This window comes from Platalea leucorodia (genome assembly GCF_965183815.1).
Source record: "Platalea leucorodia genome assembly, chromosome: 3".
NCBI classification, from domain to species: domain Eukaryota; kingdom Metazoa; phylum Chordata; class Aves; order Pelecaniformes; family Threskiornithidae; genus Platalea; species Platalea leucorodia.
The window spans coordinates 86,882,828-86,904,662 of record NC_138825.1 but is presented as its reverse complement, the minus strand read 5'-3'; the positions used below and the strand labels follow the sequence as shown (position 1 = coordinate 86,904,662).

Sequence of the window (21,835 nt, the reverse complement as noted above, 5' to 3'; positions counted from 1 at the left end):
TGGATTTAGCCTGTGGAGGAGTTGACAGAAAGGGAAAGGTTACTGGAAAGTTGGAGTCTTCTAGCTTAACCTTCTGGAGCTCCAAGATTGCTAGAAACAAAAGATCCTGTAGAATCAAACCAATGGTTTCTAATGCAGGGGGTGGCTTTCCTTCAGAGCGTGACACGCTCTGAATATACATATATATATATACACGCATCACATATATACACATCACATATATTATATACACATCATATAGGCCATTATATACACACATAATAGGCCATTATATTTCTACTTTGTCTACTTCTGTGGTAGTTCAACTACATAAACTTGAACCTGGGAACAGTTATCTTAACTAATAATAAACAACCAACCTCCCTCAAAAAAAACTTTGGTGAATACCTCTGTGTAAACAAGGACATTTTGCCTTTGGCAGAGGATAATAGACTCCTGTACTGAAATAATGCAAAGGAAGAAGGACAAACAGAAAAATCCATAGAAGTTTCAGGGATCCATCTGTCCACCCAGCTGGCAAATTTTTCTGTCTTAAAGTAACAAAGGAAGGAATTTTCTTTGCAATCAAACTTCTATAGTCAGAAACAGCTGACAAAGTAATGATTTAGTTTAACTCAGCCATTTATATCACATGCTATTAATATACAGAGCGTTACTAGCCTCTAGAGAGGTACTTGATTTTGGAATCCATGATTACAGAAAAAGTAGTAAGGAAGATTATTTTTCTCTCCGATCTCTTTGTTTAAGTGATTAAAGTTCACTGTAACCACTAAAGAAAACACACATTCTTTACTACTCTGTGCATCTAGCAGTATCATGTGCTTAGGCAACTGTGCTGTTCCAGCTGTGCGATCCTTCTTTTGCGTGATGAAGCCATTTGCAATCTGCTCTGAAATAGGTTCACTGGAACTTAAAAAAATGCAGCTAAAAATAAAACAGGAGAAAAATGTAGATCCCGGGACAGTACAGAGAGCAAAAAAAAAGTGTTTGGGACAGAGAGATGGGTATAATTTTCAAGAAAAGTAGCAGAACACATTTAAATTAATTACTAGAAAAATTGCAAGTTATAGACTATTACCAATAAGCATCATGTTAATTATAGCTCAACATACCTTTTTCTTGGAAATGTTTAGTTTACTTCCAATAACTTTTGCCATTTTCTGTCTGCTGCCTTGGTTGGACAGCATAGCTGTGAAACAGTCCAATGCCTGTCAAGGGGAAAACAAACCAACTTCTTCAATACAAATTTTGTATGATATGATTTGACAAGCACCATCTTAATCTACATGAGCCTGAATCCAATCCAGCCATGGTAAATGAAATTATTTCACTGTCCACAGATCGAGTCAAGCAATGGAGTTCAAAAGGATGTAATAAGAACTTCTAAACTCTGTAGCGCAGTGGGTTTCTACTGAAAGTAAAAGCTTTTCAAAGCCCGGTCACAGAAGCTATTTTTAGATGAATGGACCAAAATGGAGAAGGAAGCATCGTAAGATTTCACATCTTAAAATTACTTCTGACTGATGCACACCTGAAAAATTCCAAACCTGGAATGCAAATTGATGCACAGGAAAGTAGGAAAGAAGCCTCATATTACAAGAAAAAGAAAATATCTTAAAACTTTTACTCTCCGTCATATGCAATCCCAGCTCATATCAGTTAAAATTATGTTGCAGCATGCTGTTTGTATGAAGTAGTAAGTCTGGATTGGCTTTCAGCACATTACTGCAAACAATTTTCCTAGTAGTAAGGAAAGCCTCCAACAGACAGATCACAAACATTCCAACTACAGTCCAATTGCTTCAGATAAAACTAAACATAAATCCTCATCTCACATTCCCAAATAGAGTATTTTTAAGATTTGTGAGACAATGCTAGAATCTGGGTAAGCAATTTCTGGATCAAGTCTTACCGCACCTCCTGAAAAATATTCACTGCTGTGGTTGAAGAATTACTGTCAAAGTTGTAAGCAATCCTGCTGCACCAATTCAGTAAGTCTCTAAAAAGAAAAACAAAAAGATTTGGTACAATCAAGCCAAAAAGCACAGCACCTTCTTTCATGTTCAGCTTAGGTCATTATATCGTCTTCTGGCAATTGCACATTTGTGTAAGTTGTCCACAGGAAGACACATATAAATAGGATGCTAATTCTAAAGAGCAGCTGAGCACATAAAGACCAACAGCGCTGCTTTCAGGTATATTGCTTAGAAATAGTAATAGACACTCCATCAAACCATAAAGTAAATATGAAATTGAAAAAATGAAAAGCAGCAAGCCTTTCATCCAGAAAGGTATAAAAACCTCTGTTTTCAAGATACTGATTCCATAGCAACAACAAAATCTTCCAGAAGGCAAGAAAAGGAAACATCTAATTCTAGAAAAACAACTGCTGTTTTAAGATTAGTGGTATTCTTATGCTTCACAAATATATTAGGTACTACCCACACCTAGTATTTACTGACTAATTCACAAAACACTACTGGTTACAGAAATTCCACGAGTAGAATTGACGTTCGCTATGACAGGAATAAATAATTGAATGTCAAGTTGCATTTCATCATAAAAATTCTGAAATTAACAGTACACTACAGATCTGGTTATTTTCAGTCATCTGTAAGTTAGAATGTTGTGTCTAATACGAAATTATCTAGATAAGCAAATATATACAATTGCTGCACATATTATCTACTAGCTACTGTGACAACGTTATACAGGACATTTCAGTCAACAGTTCTTAACTAGAAATGATATTCTGTGTTAAGCTGAATTGAGAAGTAATCCATATGGCTTGATACCAACTCAGCACCACATATGACAAAACCTACATTTTTTTCATAAAAAAAAAGTATAGCAAATCAGAAGTCCTAAATAATTCAGACTGGGATTTTTTTTTTAAGATACATTAATGATTATTTTAAAATGAAAAATGGATTTTTCCAATTTTTATGCAATTCCAGTTTAATTATTCAAACTTTTATCACTATTAAAAAATAATAAGAAAAATAACAAAAATAAACCCTTCTATCTCTGCAGCTAGCTGACTAAATTTCCTTCTGATAAACATATAAGAAAAGACAACCTTAGAGATAGTTCTCGTCCTTCCAGATTTTGTTTCTTATTTTCTGATCTTAATTCTGATGAATCTTCTGGTATGTGCCTGGAGCCAGAAGCACTGTTTTCTGATGCCTGATACTTGTCTCCCGTAAGGTGAATGTAAATGTCTAGCAAGTGATCAGTTACAAGAGCAAGGTTGGGGTATCTCCTTTGAAGAACCTGAAAAAAGAAGAAAAACCCACAAAACTCAAACAAACAAAAAAAATCTTTAACACTGGAAGGAAACCACCAGCCCCCCCAAATTTTAACAGGATACACTTCAATAGATATTCAAGCTACACAAAACCGCTCTCTTGGAATCTCTCATCTGAAGAAAACAAAAATCATTGTGACTTGTATGATATCGACTTGGATGGCAAAAGTGAATTTTGCCAACTCAACTCTACTCCAATTCATTTAATACATTTGCACAAATGCCAACAGGAAGAACAAAAGGTACACTCAACCCTATCTAAACTCAAGTCATGATCATACCACTTTACAATGGATAACAAAAGTTCTTATCTCCTGTCCTTTTTATGAATGCTCAAAAAAAATTCAGTCAAGTTGTCTATTTGCTGTGCTGACAAAGCCACATTAAGGGGCCAATTTTTCTTATGTAATTTCCTTTCAGCTCAGTTCTCTCCACTAAAGCTTGCCAACCAAGATTATTGCTTCCCAAAATATGCTTTTGACAGATACAGGCCAGGAACACTGGTCCTACCATGCCAAACTGACTTTTAAGATTAACCAGAACATGAGTCTATTTTCAAGACAAGCAAGTGGGTGTTTTCTACCACTGTCTTTTCTTCTACTACTAGAGAATCTTAAACAGTGTTTGATTTATATATTTTTGTGACTTGAGTTACAAAGTTACAAAAAATAACAGAAAGAACCTAGTGGTAAGTGACACATTTAGCACTGAAGCTTCCTTTTTTCTTAAGGTTTTGACAGCCAAGCTTTACTTGAATATTGGTCCTTTCTGGAGGTCATCTTTGACATCAGTTCAGCCAGATAGCCTTTTTTAATACTGCAGCTGTGAGCTTCCTAGAATTCCTGCCCACGTGGATCTATTTGTAGTAGAAGCAACTACAGCACACAAGCGTGTATATCTCCAGCAAACTGTCTGCAGGTGCCTCCCCACGCATCTACTTGCTTCCCCTCCAACAAAATCTACAAGTACGAAATAAGTGCTGTTCTTGCCCCATTCCTAACAACTAGCTGACAAATGACAAAATGGAAAAAACACACAGATATTTAGAGTCACCCATAACTGTGCTGGCTGCTGAATGAGTTCCAAGGAATGTATGAATCCTACTGAAAAACTATCTTCTTCATTGTAGAAAATTCAGAACTTTCTCCTCAACTCTTCCGCTAGAGACTATTCACCCCCTTTTCCCTTAGGCAAGGCTCTTTTAAAACCAGATCCTATTCTGAGCTCTGTGTCACAAGGAGACTCTCCAGAGAACTCTATTCTCATTTAAGTCCTGAGCTCCTTCAATTTTTTGAAGGACTACACGAAGCAAACATTCCCTAGAGATGCTAACAAAAGATGTCAATAGAAACAGTCATTTGTAATTGATAACTGACCAACTACTTTTCATCTCAAACCTTAGAACTCAGGATTACAGTAAGGCCAATTTTCTTTTTTTTTTTTTCTCCTCTCCTTTTTCTCTCTGTTTTTAAATCTGTGGGCTACAAAATGGCAAAGTAATTTGATTCTTAGACCCACTCAAAGCAGAACTGTGTTTGCAGAACAGCCAAGTTCCAGGAATCTGTGTCCAATTCACTTCAAATTTTCCTGACAAACTGTCCATTCACTTCAAAACTGGCAGCATAGATCTGAAGCAATAAGGGTGTATTGTGGAACTTGGACATAAAAATAAGGATCAAATTTATTACTGAAAAACACTTATTATCCTTAATTGAAACAATTATTCACGTGCCACAATAGAGCAACACACACCATACCTCCTTAAGTTCTCCTTTGCTCATGTTATCCAGATGTATTTTGGTCCAATATTTGTCCAAAAGAGCAGCGTGGCTGCTTTGCTGTCTGTACCAACCTCCACCACAACTGAATATCCTAAATCAAAACAACATGAAGAAACAATGTTGTGTCTTTCTGAAGAATTCAGCATTTTCAGTGCATTCCTGTGCATCAAAGAACACATTACATACTGTTGCTACAGCATAACGTGCATGCCTAGATCACCTGCTGTTTGTCTCTGTATTGTCACATACCCTATCCTGCCTATCTCTTCTTTCCAAATTACCTGCTCTTTTATCACAGTGTTTTTTTCCCCTGTAGTGCAAAATCTTAGAGATACTTGCAGAAAGACGACTGACAATAAGTTACGTCTATCAGAAGCAACATAGAGAATGCTTTGTAAAGAGAGGAGCCTGACAGAAGTGGCCTGGGAAATATCTTCCACAGATCCTGAAGGATCCTAAAGAATCTGTGCTCTATTCCAGCGATGCAGGAAAAGCATCTGCAGTCCCTGTCCCCTCCACAGTCTTTTCTGATTCTTTTTCCTCATTCTTCAGGTTCACAGCCCTTTCCATCATATATTTTGTTCCGTACTTTTTTTTTTTTACTGCACATATAACTACACACTCACTGTGGAAGTAGCCTTGCACATACAAAGAATTAGATATTGGTTTTGTGGTTTCGCCTTTTTTTTTTTAGTGGGTTTATTTTAAAATAATATTCCATAGCTGGAAACTGTAACAGACTTATTGAATCTGCTCTAACTAGCCCAATGGAAACTATAATTTGCTGCTATACAAACTGTTGACCAAGTATACCAAAGAAGAAAATTCTGGGAGATGAGGCAACCAAAAGACAGTTGAATCCAAAAGACTCAATTCCAGAAAAAATAGGTCAGATAAATCAAAAACTATGGAAGGAAGACAGAAGCAGGAAAATTTGTTAAAGGCTTTGAAGTAAACTACAAAACATTTTCAAACCATGTAGCCATTCCCCTTCTAGATATCCTAACCTTTAATCTTGATACAATATTATGTCTTAATATACATGAAGACATTTTGACATCTGATGCATGAGCCATTACTACAGTGAACCATGAGGGAGAGCACTCTAAATCTTCTTCTCGTTAGAAAGCATTACAAACCTCTATACTGACACAAGACTTTCACAAATCGGATTTTTTAAATTTTTTTTCCCTTCTATTTCTTTTTTTTCTTGATTCCCAAATAACTTTATCTTATTATAGATGCAACATTCAGTTAAAATTATTAATGAAACTCTTAAAAAATATCTTCCAGGGAACATGTGCATGATTGCTCAAGGAGAAGGTGGAATAAAAACAAAACCCAGAAAACTAAACACATTCAGTAGTCAGACTACCAACTACCCCAAGATCAACAAAATTAAGAAATATTTTACACAGGTGCTGCTAAAACTAGCAAGTCAAGACACCTTGTGGATATCAGTCATAAAACTTTTTCACACAGCAATTGCCGAGAGTGGCATTTTGTTTTGATGGGGGGTTGGTTTTGCAGGGTTCCCCCCCCAGCAAGCTTCATTCCTTCAGCCTCGTTGAAGTGACTTTTCTGTACAAAGACTGCATTCACCCACTACTAATATAAGACTGCTCTAAAGTGAAAAAATTCCTTTCACAACTGCTGTGGCTTCTATTGCTTGTTAATTGGAAATCGCTAAAATACTCCTGACCAAGTAAATTGCACTTGCTGTCTTTGACTTAAAAACAGGATATCCATGCTCTTAACATCATTTAACTTTGTAAGCTGTCCTGGTTTCAGCTGGGATAGAGTTAATTTTCTTCCTAGTAACTGGTATAGTGCTGTTTTGGATTTAGGATGAGAATAATGTTGATAACACACTGATGTTTTAGTTGTTGCTAAGCAGTGCTTACATTGGTCAAGGACTTTTCAGCTTCCCATGCTCTGCCCGGTGCACAAGAAGCTGGGAGGGAGCACAGCCAGGACAGCTGACCCAGACTGGCCAAAGGGCTATGCCATACCATGTGGCGTCACGCTCAGTATATAAAGCTGGGGGAGTTGGCCGGGGGGCAGCGATTGCTGCTCAGGGACAGGCTGGGCATCGGTCAGCAGGTGGTGAGCAATTGTATAGCGTATCACTTGCTTTGCATATTATTATAGTACGATTATTATATTACTACTACTACTACTACTCTATTTTATTTTACTTCAATTATTAAACTGTTCTTATCTCAACCCATGAGTTTGGGTTTTTTTGTTTGTTTGGTTTTGGTTTTTGTTTGGTTTTTTTTTTACCCTTCCAATTCTCTCCGTCTTCCCACCAGGGGAGGGGAGGAGTGAGCAAGCAGCTGTGTGGTGCTTAGTTGCTGGCTGGGGTTAAATCACAACATAACCCTACCTCCTGGTTGCAAAAAACTGGAATCCCGATGCTACTTTTAAACAGTCACCACGACCAGGAATTAGCAACTCTCTTTTTTCCAAAAGAGGAATCAGCACAGAGATCTGGAGAAGAGAAGAAAATTTATAAAACAAATTTTTTTTGTGAAACTGTAACAGACAGCACACCTATCCACACTCATTTCACACTTCAGATGCTAGAGCACATCTACTGAGAACCACTACATTGTCAGCAACAGCTGTTCCTGCAGATTACACTTCCAAGTGACACTGACAGGAATTGCAGAGTCCCCGGTAATTTTAATCAGCGGTGGAAGTCACAGGTATAATGTTTCCCTATCTTCATTCTCCTGTATCCAGATTTAACAGTAAGAGAATGGAAATGACAGTCTTTACCCTGCAAGTCTAAATCAAAACTATTTATTTTGAATTGTCAAATGAATCATTAGACACTTTTGCGTCAGAAGCCTTATTTTCTTTATCTGCCTGAACAAAGATGACCTGCATCTCAAAGATGTCAAACATCAACATTTTTCAGTGTATACCCTGCTACCCCCAGGAGAATTTGGTGTCTATTTAAAGAATCTATCCTTCCATGCAGAAGTACAGTAATAATGGTAGAAGGAAAAAAGGGAGGTAGGACCACAATGATCCCTCAGCACAGAGGGAGGCAAGTATGGGGACTTTGATATGGAGAAAGGAGACGGGATGCCCGCAGGGAGGACCTGAAGAAAGGGAGACACGAATGCAGGATACTACTCGGGGCATGCTTCTGATGAGTGCAATGAGCTGAGTCCATAGAAGCAAATAAGCGCATGACCCACTAGCAGTGAAAACCTGTCTAGTATATACAAGCAGTATTTCTTGGCTCTCTTATAAATTCCCTATATTTCAGAAGCCTAGAACCCAATAAATGAGCTGTCAGGTTATTTAGTCATACAAAGGATGTTTTAAAGAACAGATATGAAAGAAAACAACTATCTGCAGAATGCCCAGCAGGCCTATATAGCAAAACTTCTCTATGACATCATTCTTGCAGAAGATATGCTTTCAGCAGCCATTACTTCAAAAGGGAAGGATGACAGTCTAAACTACTCGTTCTGGAGCTGAAAACAGGAAATCTGTTAAAACCTACACTGCTTAGTGTAACAACACATTTTTAATATCCAAGCTAGAGGTAAAAAATGTGTAAGAAAAAAAAATAGAAACAAAAAACCCCACATAACAAAACACTAAAAAAAAAAAAAATCTTATTAACAGCACCACTCTAATACAGTGATGATATTCTGTGGTGTTTGGAGCCACATTTGTTTTCAAATATTAAAACATGATTTAAAATACACATAGCTCATTATCAGTGTCAATTCAAATCTTCAGAGTGAAATTTAGCATCAGTGGCAGTCATGACTACTCTAAAACAATGACAAAAACTAATGCGGTGCACTAATATGTGAACGAACACAGACAGGTTAATTCTTGCTAACCCCTTTTAAAGGGGCAGTATTTTCAGCATGCTGCTGCAGAGCTCACGGTGATTAGACTCCAAAAATTGCTAGCATGGGCCTTAAGACCAGCACCTTACAGCAAACATGAACCTACATACCACATCCAGAGGAGCATAATCAATATCCTCCAGAAGTATCCAGTGACCTTTGGTAACAGCTTGTGTCAAGGTTCCAGGCTGCCATACAAACTCCCCTGGTACATCTGTACAACGATACATACCAAGCAGCGTCTATGACAGAAACAATCAGTAACTTAGAGACCTGTTCGTTACATCCCTTAAAAACTCAGAGTAAGAACTTACAAAAATTACCAAAGATGATCTATAAGTAACACTCACTTAGGCTCCACAGTACTAAATAATCCATCTGGTAATCTGTGCCCAGCATTACACTTTTTTTTTTTAATTAAGAAAAAAAAAGTTTTACCCCTCCACATCGATGACAATCTAACTGAAACATAGTAATTAAAATGAACCAGGTAATCAGAAGTGAATTTACAGAGCTGTGCCACCATAATTAACAAATAATCAACAGTATAACATACAAAACTATCTAGGGTTGCACTGAACTCTATTTTACATTTTTGAAAAGTCTGTGACTAACCTAGTAAGAGGAATTCTAAAGCAAGTTATTCAAAGATACAAAACCAGTTGCTTCTCTGTAACATTTAACTTCCACGTTTAAGCATTCCTTAAATAAATAAGTTTATGGTTTTACTACTACATATTTTGTACCTTGAACTTTATCACTTTTTCTTAATATGGTGGTCTTACTCATGTATATGAAAAGATACTCTTGTGGAAAATAGTTGTGAGACAGTGAAATCAGCTGTTCTGTGCAAGTAAAGAAGGTGCTTATGCATGCTAATAAAAACCTTCAGATAGCACTTCTGGTAGACACTAACCACCCTGGAAAACTAAATATAAATTGAGCTAAACAACATAAATCAATTCAAGCTCAAAAGTTATATATGCAAAACCAGAAGAATGTGAAAATATCTTCACCTCTGTTTTTATCTCTACAGGTAGAGCTCGATCACTATTATGTAAGTGCAAGCATCCTCAACATCACAGGATCTTATTTGATCTCACCTTTACCACAAAAAACTAGAATCAGAATAAACTGACATTAGCTCACTTACACTGAAATAAAAGTGTCCATATAGCCTTCAGCACCAGCTTGAGTCATTCTAGAATAATTTTTTTTCCAATACAAATAAAACTTTTAATTAAAAAAATCAATAGGGCTCTTCCACATAAAAAAACCCTGATAAAATGTAATTTGAATGAAACAGATACAGCACAATTACACACAGAATTTAAAACCTACTGAAGCTTAACTGTGATTTTTCTTCACATTTATTTATTCTCATTGATAGTAAGACCGATACTACGGAGTTGGGGGTTGTGGTGTCTTTGGGTAAAAAGTTAAACATTATCTTATTAGAAAGTTAAGTCCATGCTTTAAGTAAAAATTATGTCTGATCATCCAACCATAAAACAACTTCATTGATTACCTTACTATCAGTTTGATCCCCAAGCTGGACTTTCAAAATATGAGGAGGCTTTGTTCTTCCTGTAACAGCTGCTAAATATTCAATTAAAGAAGTTTTGCCACATCCTATTGGTCCTTCTAATAAAACAGGACTCTGATACGCTACAGCAATAGCAAGGTTTTGAAGATTTGTGAAGGCAGATTCAACCAAAACAAAACAGCCGGTGTTATTTTCCTGTTCAAACATAAAATTTGAGTTATTACACTGTAATCGTTACTTTTTTTACATGTTGTACAACACAGAACAATTAGGAAAGTGAGTCTGACAACTGGAAAATTTTGGCCTCCAGATCTGCCAACACATATCAAATAAAATAAAGGATTCTAAAGCTGTATTTAATGACAGATATTAAAATAGATTTCATCAAAAACCTATTATAGGTGAAACACTTAATAAAGTATATGTACAATTTGTTCCCAGAGGGAGTTCACACTAAGTTGTCAGTACAGGCATAGTAACTATTCAATCATAACACATGTCAATCAAATACAATTTGCAATATAAGTGAAATTAAGTCATCAGAATAGATCCAAATCACAGGACAAATCAAATAGCAGTTAGATTCAGATGATGCAAGTATGAATATTAACTGTTGTATTTACTTCTTCTGTACAGGCCAAAGTATAAGATCATTAAACTCAGTGCATGAAAAAAAGGTAAATTCAGTAACATTTTTATTTTATTCAAAATGCAATTAATGTAGTTTACTGAATGGTAATTAATCAATGCTACAGATACTCTCCAAATATTTTGATTCTCCTACAGTCATTTATATATCAGCATACGGCACAAAAATTAGTGCTTTCCTGCCAAAAGGCAGAGAGAAAAGAAATCAGAGTACGTACGGCACCGAAACAAGTGTCTTGGATTTAAGTTTGATCTTCTTTTCAGATATAGTGTCAGGTACTTCTCTGGTAACAATGCTAGTTTATAAGAGTACCTGCTTTCCCTCACAGTTTGCTCCTACCTCTTCATCAGACCTCCCCAGCATAACTGGAACTACCTGTAGCTATTAAAAAATAAAAGCATGCCTTGTTGGGAAGTTCTCTCCTCCCCCACAGACAATGATTATCCTTTCAGCAATCCAGTTTATAGCATGGCCTAGCTTCAGCACAGCTGCAGCAGAAATGACACTGGCTTGGGAATAAGAATGTCCTTCAACAGCTCTACAGTTTCCCCTGCTGCAATGAATTTCAAACCACACCCTCAATCCTATTAAAAAAAGCTAGAATACAGCAAATTCAACTACAGAAGTTGGGGCAGGGGGGAGAATTTGGGAGGAATTTCCTCTTTCCTTGCTTCTGCTACTCAAGAAATTCTGCACATTGGTAGTCCTCATTCATTTCTTTGTCCTTCATTTGTAGATCAGTGTTGCAAAATTAACTAGAAATACTCAGCTAAGAGCTAAAACTGTGCCTAAATGAGAAACACAGTCACGAATACTAGCTGCAGCCACAAAGAACCTGAACAGTTCAAGATGAACAGCATCTCAAGAGAAAAAAGGTTAAATACTGTTTGCTCAAAAATGTTTATGCCTTTGATGGACTTCCTAAAGCTATAAGGCACTACATTCTGCATTACACTTCACTCAAATGGAGAAAGTAAGTTCTTGCTCACTTCCTCTCCCCCCCTTTTTTTTTTTTGCCCCCTAGAAGAGTAAGTAGCAGCCTTGTTTTCTTTTAAGAGAAGAACCAAGAATATGTTTGGAGAAAGGCTGTTGATAAGATGTCTTTATAGCACAAAAAACTACTTCACACAGGCAAAAGCAACCGTGCCAGATCCTGGCTTTACGCAGCTATGGAATATCACCCTAACTTGGGCTGGAGATACTACGTAAGGCTGAGTATTCTTTTGTAGTATGTTCATAAGAACCACTACACGAAGCCAAAATGAACAGCACTATTACGCCTTCGTTGCTTCATTCCACTGCAGAGCTTCTTTGCAGTGTCTATATTATGCAATGCTAGCTTACAGCACACATGAAGAAAGCTAAAGATACAGTTATTACTCGTAGTATCTCAACACCATTTAAGCAGAAAATAGTCAGTTCACCGCATTTAGGCATTCTTACAAAAAAGCAACAAACCAACCCCCCAAAACCACAAAAAAAACCACAAAAATGTACAGATTTAACCCTGGGTTACATACCTGCTCTTCAGAAACAAGCTGTAGTCTAGGCAGCACAATACCACATACAGCTACTACATTCGCAGAGAGGTCGCTCGATACAATATGTCCTTGCGTATATTGCAGTTCTTTCTCCTCTTGCCAAAACGAGGAGTCCGGATTGGCCAAAACAAGGGCTTGTTCCACATTCTGCAGCTGAGATTCTTCTAGTAGCCTGTGAAATCCATGTTTATTATTTCAACTGAAAGCCATCAACAAAAACAGATAGCGTTGAAGATTTTGAAAGTTCTTACTTTAGTCTGAAATGTATCAGCTCCTCAGGATTGAATATCTTCTTCAGGAAAGATAACTTATGCTCATCATTCATGCATGTAACCAGAGCAAGACAGTTTGAAGTATACCTAAAAATTATATTTAGAACAAAACATGTCAAAACATAGTCTTAAGAAATTTAGTTGGACAACTGTCAACTGCAAACCAAAATACCAAGTTTGGAAAAACATGTAGAAAACTTTCTTGATAGAAATTACTTTAGTGCTATGCTTAATATTCTTTAAGACTAGAGAAATAGCTCAGAACTGAGAAAAACAATTCTATCGTGGCATACTTTTATCCTTTATACACCAACTAGCTAACCTTTCTCTGTAAGACTGAATGATCAACAGAAATAGAGCAAAGGAGAACACTTTCCCAAATCAATGAAGGTAAACATATGCGACAATGAAAATCAGGTTTTCTTTGCCTGATTTTTTCTTCTCCTCCTACCATTTGCCTTTCAAAATTGCTTTCTATTTCATGCTATTTCTAAAATAACCCTAACACAATGAAATCAAGACTCAGTGCCAAAAGAAGCCCAACAGCTCCCAAATCTTGAATTCATTACTACATAAAGCTGCCTTCCAACAAAAGGACATTTAATACAAATCATAAAACACTTTTCATTTATTATACCACTGGTTTTACCTTCCAAGAACAAAGCTTTCAATGAGCTTGGCGGGGGAGAGAAAAGAAAAAAAAAAAAAAAAAGAGTTGCCAGAAGAAGATTGGTTCAGGACAAAATTTAAAATTCAGCTCATTAGCTGAACACCAGGTAAACCAATTCCAGTCAATGAATTAGAAATTCTATTTCTTTTTCTAAGACTATCGAAGTGTATGTCATCCAGAAGAGCTTCATAAACGACTGATAGATTTGACAACACTCTTGTTCTTGCCCTTCCTAAATTATACACCTTATTTTAAAATTGTGTTACTAATATAATTCTGAATTTATGTTTAAAAAAAAAATGAAGACTATTAAAGACCTTTTCTTAAATAAGCAAAAGGCACTATCAATACTACCACTCACCTAAATAAGGTAGATCATGTGACTAGGTTGAAGCCCTGCAGGCAGACACCTAACATAAAATATCTGACCAAAACCACATGCGAAGTCTGCAACAAGGCCAATTAGGAAGGATAGCTTAAATAAGCCAAGCTTTACAGTGACCAACACGTCTACATGCAACCAATAGAAAAATAACAACTCGTTAATAGCATTTCAACGCAGAATAGTATAATACATCATTGTAATATAAGTTGGAGTGAGAGGAGATCCATCTCTACTTTTTTCTAGGATAACATGCTAGAATGCACGTAATACACCAATAGGCTTACAGGAGGGGTGCAGTGATAAATTCACCATCTCCCATTAATACAACTTGGGTAAACTGAAGTTATTTGAGAAGATTCTCCAGACCATGGTTTTACGCAGGACTAAGAGCTAGCCTAAGTTTCACTTTCATAGACGACTACAGCTTTCAAAAGATCAGGTAAGAAGCACAGGTACAGATACCATCGGTACAGATTTTTCTGGCATTATTTGAAGATTCTTTTCTACTTGCATGTGAACATTGTTAAATACAATTCAAGACACAAATACATCTTGTCAATGGAGAAGATCTAGGGGGTTTAACTTACCAACGGACTAAAGTGTCATGACTCCTTAGGAGTGGAATACACACACTCCAGTCCCATAACTCCCGGAAAACTGATTGCTCCTTTTGTAAAAATCTATAGGCTGCCTCCATGAGGTCCCGCAACTTCATTCGTCTGCGCCCATATCGGACTGTGTTTGCATCTGAGCTCTCCAGGAAAAGCCTCTGGAAAACTGGTGATGTATTCTTAAAATATCTTAAAGCAAATCTTTAGAAGAAAGAGAGAGAGAGAGAGAGAGACAGAGATGGAACAGAGACATCTAAGCCAGAGGAAAGGAAAATAGCCACTAATAAAAACATCAGGACAGAGGTTCTGAGGCAGTAATTGACAGTACACTGAGAACTAAGGCCTATATTTAACTTTGTCCACACTTGGGAAAGACAACGACTTCAATAATCAGCTGACAACAAATACTTTACCTTATTAGAAACCATTACTTAATTATCAAGGGGAAACAGTACTGCCTTTGGTGAAATCTCTTCAATTGCTCATTTACTGAAAAAGTAATACTGATTCCTACTTACATAACTTTGTGTTCTACTGGCCTACAGGTCTAATCTTAAATGCAGAGATTTTGGTTGTGAGCAATTTTCATGCCAGCTGTTTTGCTTTTCTTTCGATCGCTAAGATAAAAATCATGTTAGATCTTACAACACAATTCAATTTAAATAAGCTGTGCTTAAGACGCACATTTTCTAAATCATTCTTTTAATTCAAAACACATTTTTTTATTGTGGGAGGCAATCCAAATTGTAACACCACCTCTCATCACCAGTGAACACTGACAAGCATATACTCCCGAAGTTGAAACATTGCACAAAGAGACGTTACATTACTCACGGCAAAACATCAGGGTGGTCAGCAACCAGCTTGCTCATTGCTACACACAGCCTTTCATGCCGATCATGGTTGATTTGGCCACCAGTTTTAATGGCTTCTGCATTTCTTTCCAACAAATCCAACAAGATCGGACGAACTTGACGGCCAATCAACAGAGTACATTCTTTATCCAGTAATAACTGCGCTAACGTATCGAGGATGCACTGCCGATCCTGCTGAGTCCAAATCTAGAGGAATGGAAAGTAAGAACAGGTTAAATGGGAATCAATTTGGACTTTTAACTTCAGAACTATTCATGCAGGATTCACAGTGAATTTTACAGGAACAAATCTTTCAAAAAACAGAAGGAAGCCCAAAATTCTCAATGGAATTACTTACTTGACACAGCTCTCCATGTTTAAAAAACTGGGAAACAGAATGAGTGACATGCAGAATGACACACTAAATAGGAATTACAAAAAAGTCTCAAAATCCTCAACTATATTTTACAGCTGAAAGATAAAGCAAATAATCTTAAATATTTTTTTAAATAAAAAATTGGGAAAATGCTGTAAGAACTAATAAATCTTTGTTAATAGAATTCCCACTGATCTCAACAGCTTGGTCTCAGGAAAGCCACAAAACATTTAAGAATTCGACTTCTTAAAAAAAGTTTGAGTTGCATCATGTTCACCATCTCTTTTCCAAAAAGAAGCGTTCAATCAGTCATGATCACAGCCTTATTTCCATATTTCTGATAGCAATTATAGTGAGCAATGCTCTTGACAAGAAGCCGCATGTATCTGCAGTTTTGAAGTTGTGATTTTTTTTTTTTCCTTACTTTTATATAAAAATGGTCCTTCAGTGCAAAACAAAATATTAGGCCTTAGAATAGATGGAAAAACATTCACATCTGCTAGGAAAAAAAGAAAAAAAAAAAAAACACACAAAAAACCCACCCCACCCCAACTTTCCTAACTTTGTTACTGAAGAACAACCCATTTCTTGTGCTTTATGCTTAAATTTCTCTGGTCTTTTAGCTCATGTTACTATCCAAGCATCTCTCCGCTTTCATGATGTTTAGCATATAATGCAGTATAAGCAATTCTGACTTGTGAAAAATCAGGATTATGAATTTGCACTGTAGCGGTTTTGCTCTTAACTTTGATGCTCCACTCTCCCCTCCCTTGCTGAGCAAACCCTTATCCTATCAGGATGGTTTTATCTTCCTTGGCAAACAGTCATAAATACAGCTAGGCAAGGCAGCCTTCCAAACAAAACAAGCACTTGCTAAACTCCTACAGAAACATTCTGTGATGCAGGTGGTCTTTTGTTTTAGGAACATGTGCAGCCAATTTCTGCTTCTCCTAGACTTTTGGTACTCAGGTAAAACCTGCTCCTTGGCTTGCAGATGGGATGGTTTCATTGTTACAAGATAAATAGACTGCAGAGGTCCTACACTTTGCCTTTGAAAGGGTGACCTCCTAAGGTTATATCACTGTCGACATCCTTCTAGAATACATGCATACTTGTTCACGTTCCTTGGGTCTCCTTCTGAATTCGAAAAGACATTCATTCCCTAAAAGCAGGTAAGAAATCAGGGAAATTGCAGTATATACAGTACAAACATCAAAACCATCACACTAATTGCAAGCAGTTTCTTACATGCTTTGTGTTTATTTTTATGAAACATGATACAAGTTTACCTTCCTCTCCTCTATCAGAGCAGCATCAAAAATAATTTTTAAAACGGAGCTGAAGGTCTGTATTCATCACAGAGCAAGCAAAACGCTGTTCATTACAAGGGATCAGATTTTGAGTGGCAAAATGATTGACAAACTATTCAAAGGCAGCATGGCTCAAAAGAATTGGAGACAAACTCCACTGTAAAAAAATAAGTACCTTCAGTTTCCAAATGAATTACATCTTTGGCTACCCAAACAAGGCACAACAGGGTGCTTAATTTATTAACCAGAGCCTTCAATATCAAATAAAAGGAACAGTTAACAATAAAATAGTAAATAAATAATGTGACTCAGTAAAATTCTGTAGTTACACAACTACTGTACAGCAAATCCATTCCATTAGCAATTTTGTGAGAGCAAGCAGTTTTTTAATCATTGTGTGTAGTACCCTTAGGACACATAAAACTGTTCAAAAATTACAGTGACAACATTCTCATTCTACAAAGAGACCGTCTGTTTGATTTCAGAGCCTTTCAGAGTCTAAATTAAAAATTTTATGGCAAAGAAGAATACTGTCAGAGGGGTTTTTTGTAACTAAAGGTGGCTTTGTGAAATACCCAACTTTCTCAATCAGTAGCAAAGGACAGCTGATCTGAAAGTGTTTAATTCTAGTGTTTAAATCTGGGCCCACAGTTTCAAACAGCTGCTTTAAGAAAGCATCACAAAAGACTGTCCCTCCAAATACAGAATATACACACACATTGTGTATTATTAATGAAAGGGACGTTAAACAGAAGCACAGCTAGGAGCGAGACCTGGAGTCAAACACAATCCCAGTTGCTCCTCTGGCAGCACGTTGCACACCTCCTTCCCAACCTGCGCAGTACATTTACTCAGTGCTCGCAAGGTACAGAAATCTTCATTAAGAACCAGCTTAATCCAAAACCCAAGGTTGCTAAGAGAAAGGATCACAGCAAGGAACAACTGGGCCCTCGTGAAAGCCGCATTTCTGATTGTGGCTCACAGGTGTTTCCACAGAACATTATGCCATACATAGATTTAACAGCGGGATACTTCTGAAGAGTAGGAGGGCATAAGGGCCATGCGTGGGAAATCCTTCTTCCCCTCCAACACAGGCACACACGTTCTCGGCTCCATTCCCTCACACAACAGCTCTACCGTTGTATGACTGTGCAGCAATCAATTTGGCAAGATGACCAAATTAATCCTTCTTCCAAAGTCTTCCACCAGGTAGGAAATTTGAACGGATTTTCCGCATCAGCACACTGCCTAGGTTCGGAATAAGAGAAGCAATGGAAAGGTGTGGCTTGGCCTTGGGAAGAGGCAAAAATAAAACAGAGTAGGATCACTCTTTTTGGCAGCTGTCCAGTTCAGTAAGATAAAGCAAAACATGAGCCTGCACTCTTCTTATAACCCACATACTTCATGAAAAAAATTTTAAGGTAGGGGGATATGCAGTCTCACAAGGAGAACAAGACAGCTTCAACTACCTGCAGAACAAGCTAGAAATTCCTACACCTCCTCCAGCTCATCGTATTTGATAGAGTTGGACAGACTGCTCCTTCAAGGATAGCGAGAATGTTCTCTTTGACTTTGTATCAGTGTATTTATTAACATACTGTCTCCCAAAAATCACAGCTCTTCAAAAACTAGAAGCAGAATGAGATGAGAATACACTCCAGGATGGAAGCAAAACTGCCACATACCCTCCCTTATTTATAACGCTACATGATGTAAAGCCTAATTAATCTTTCAAATAAAAAGCTGAAGTAATATTTTAGGAAAAAAACAGTCTGCCTTAGTTGCCAGGCTGTCAGGAAATTTTTCTGACAGCCAATGAGTAGTTGGGTGAATTTGGGACAGCTAGGTCACCTCTTTTTTCCTACATTTATTAAAAAAAAAAAAAAGGAATAAAGGCACTCCTCAACATCAAATGTTAAGACTGAAGGGCTATAAATAAGAGCTTGGAGTTATTATTAAAACAATTTTCACTCCTGCATAGAAAAATGAAAGGCGAAATGAAGGATACCAAGCTGAAAAACCAACATAATAGAACAGGAGATCCTGACTGGCGTGCTCGAGATCTCCAGTTCACTTAAGATGGCTCCATAGATTAAACAGAGGAAATATATAAATAAAAAACCTGACCCTTTTGGATATTTCCATATATGCACAGTGGTGGATGCGAAGAACAGAAACTATTAGGATATTTCTGCACTAAGGTTCCATTCCTACTAGCATTTTAACCTTCACATTAATGAACTTCTCTCCTGAAATTACACCATCACAGGGAGCCAAAATACATGCATTTGCACAAAATCTGCATTTGGAATTCTATGCAGGAAGACGTTCTGATTCTGACCTTTGGTAACACACACAACCAAAAGCACATTCCAGCAGTTTGTGGAGCCCTACTGCTTATACAGTTTGCTTAAATTATCCAAAGAAATAGAAAGGCAGGAAACAAAGACTGTTTTAGAGAGCTTTTAATCCCATTTTCCTCCTTAAGAACACAGAAATTTGCTATACCTTTGCAGAGTTAATGGTATACAAATACTCTACAGAAAAGGCTCTATTTCTGCTACATACCGAAGCACAGGGAACAAGCTCTTCCGTCACCACATAAAGGGTGCCTTACTACGAATCTCAAAAGACTGTTCCTTATTTAGCAGTTGTGGGCAAGTTCCAGTCCATTATGGAACACTGAAGAAATAAGTTGCCAGAAAGACACAGTGAAGCTGCAGAGCAAAGAGAGCTCTAGATTTCCAGAATGCATGCTTCCTAAATTACATACAAAGTAGCTGGTAGGCAATCAGGTACGATGACTGGAGCCAGTGGTTGTTCAGTGGCAAGTTAAGCCTAACACTCCTAGATCTGTAGCTTCCAAGCTTGGAAACAGCAACTCACTTTCCAAAAGAACATGTCATTGTTCATTAATGTGCTGTTCCAGACTCTCTGTATATAATCACTCTTTAATAATTTCTACCTAGCAAGACTTTAAACCTGAAGCATATCTCTAAACAGTTGCCAGAAGGGAAAGGGCACAGTCTCTTTCCCAGTCTCGGATCTCGGTGACTCACTTCTGGTTCACCGCTCCATCCGTCTGCTACATCACATATTTGCATCATCCCCATCTCCATTTCTCAGCTGCTTCTTTCTCTTGAGTAGCAGCTCTTCATCACTGCTTCCCACCAATTAGCATCAACTCTCCAACACAGGAATATATATTCATGTCAATTTTACTTTGATCCTATGATTTGTAGTGACAGAAGAAAAAACCATCTGTCTACCAACAGACCTTGACTACTGGCATGAAAGCTTTCCCCAACCATAACTAACAGTAATTCAGACTGAAAGCCAACATTCTCAAAAAATTACGATGATTTAGACTTTTAATCTTCAAACAACTGGGACAGTTCCTTGACACTCAAACAGAAATATGGATTTTGAGCCCCAAAGTGTGTGCACAACTTAGGGGCTTCAAAAGCTCTGTCATGAAAAGTATCAGTAATACGGCATTTGATGTGTTGATATCCTGTTATTACACGTCTTCAAGTATTTCAGAGACAGAAATGAGCCAGGCCTCAACTCCCCTAGAAGACAGGTGTGCTTTTCACAGTTAAGGCAGCCAAAGCACAAAACCAGTGAAAATAGGAACGTGTTTCCAGCATCGCTGCAATTAAAAAAAGGAAGCAAACCCTAGAAAATCCAGCCCGCTGAGTTTTTACCCCGCACGCTGTTTTAAGACAATTAAAAGAAGATGCGCAAACAGCATCAGGGTAGCATGCTGCAGCTAAGGGACGAGATACTGTCTCAGCGCTTGGCAACAACGTGCCGTCTCTCGCCATCATGCTTTCGGAGTCACCTTAAGGCACTTGGAAGACACTGACGATTTTAGCCGCGGGGCAAAAATGCCTCCTGAGGAGGCGCAATGGGAGGGGTACCCGGGGACGGGAGAGGACCGACCTCGCGGCGCTCCGCTCGCACAACCCTGAAAGCGGCGGGGAGGGGAAGAAACCGCACCACGCACACACAGAGAAAGAGAGAGCGAGCGGCGGGTCGCTCCCGGCGGGGCCCCGCCGGCCGCCCGAGGACCAGGGGGCGGGAGGGGTCGCCGGGCGGCGCGGGCAGCAGACAAAGCTGCCGGGAGGAGATGGCGGCGGCGGCGGGGAGGGGGGGGGGGAAGGCAGGGCGGTGCGTCCCCCTTCCCCGCCTGGCGGACCCTGCGAGGCCCGCCCGGAGGGAGGAAGGGCGGGCGCCCGGGGGCTGCCGCCGAGCCGAGCCCCGCGCCGCCCGCTCACCTGCTTCGCCAGGAACCTGCTCAGCTCCGCGCTGCTCTTCTCGTTCCGGCGCGCCACCAGCTGCAGCGGCTCCGCCAGGCGGAACCGCAGGTCCGCCATCCCCCGCCGGGGCGCGGGCGGCGGCTGAGGAGAGCGGCGGGAGGCGGGAAGGGGCCGCGCGCCCGACCGCCGGCTGCAGGGGCCGCGCGGCACGTGGGGCGCGGGGCGGCCGCGCAGCTCAGCACCCGCTTCCGCTTCGCCGCCGCCGTCACCCGCCCGCGACGTCGCAGGCAGAGGGAAGCGCGGCCCGCCCCCGCCGTTCACGTGACGGCACCCGTCCCAAACTACAGCTCCCGGCACGCACCGCGCCACGCCGCGCGCGGCCGCCGGGGC

The 21,835-nt window shown here is 38.9% G+C and overlaps 1 protein-coding gene across 11 annotated transcripts in view; it reads right to left on the bottom strand.

Moving 5' to 3' along the window:
• MDN1 (midasin AAA ATPase 1) overlaps positions 1–21,637 on the bottom strand; it is a 109,214-nt gene extending 87,577 nt beyond the window's left edge. For 10 of the 11 annotated variants that reach the window (XR_014227773.1, XR_014227774.1, XM_082307862.1 and 7 more), the window contains exons 1-12: positions 21,464–21,637; positions 15,478–15,704; positions 14,620–14,844; positions 12,957–13,064; positions 12,685–12,877; positions 10,498–10,710; positions 9,080–9,211; positions 7,478–7,581; positions 5,065–5,179; positions 3,080–3,273; positions 1,918–1,999; positions 1,113–1,208 (exon numbers count right to left, since the gene is read on the bottom strand). Coding sequence is in view for 9 of the 11 variants with exons in the window: in XM_082307862.1 (XP_082163988.1) it covers positions 1,113–1,208; positions 1,918–1,999; positions 3,080–3,273; positions 5,065–5,179; positions 7,478–7,581; positions 9,080–9,211; positions 10,498–10,710; positions 12,685–12,877; positions 12,957–13,064; positions 14,620–14,844; positions 15,478–15,704; positions 21,464–21,562 (1,788 nt within the window). In the remaining 2 variants the exon portion in view is untranslated. The remainder of the gene's footprint in view (positions 1–1,112; positions 1,209–1,917; positions 2,000–3,079; positions 3,274–5,064; positions 5,180–7,477; positions 7,582–9,079; positions 9,212–10,497; positions 10,711–12,684; positions 12,878–12,956; positions 13,065–14,619; positions 14,845–15,477; positions 15,705–21,463) is intronic. The other variant, XM_082307870.1, reaches the window with a different exon arrangement.
• Between the last annotated feature and the right edge of the window lie 198 nt (positions 21,638–21,835).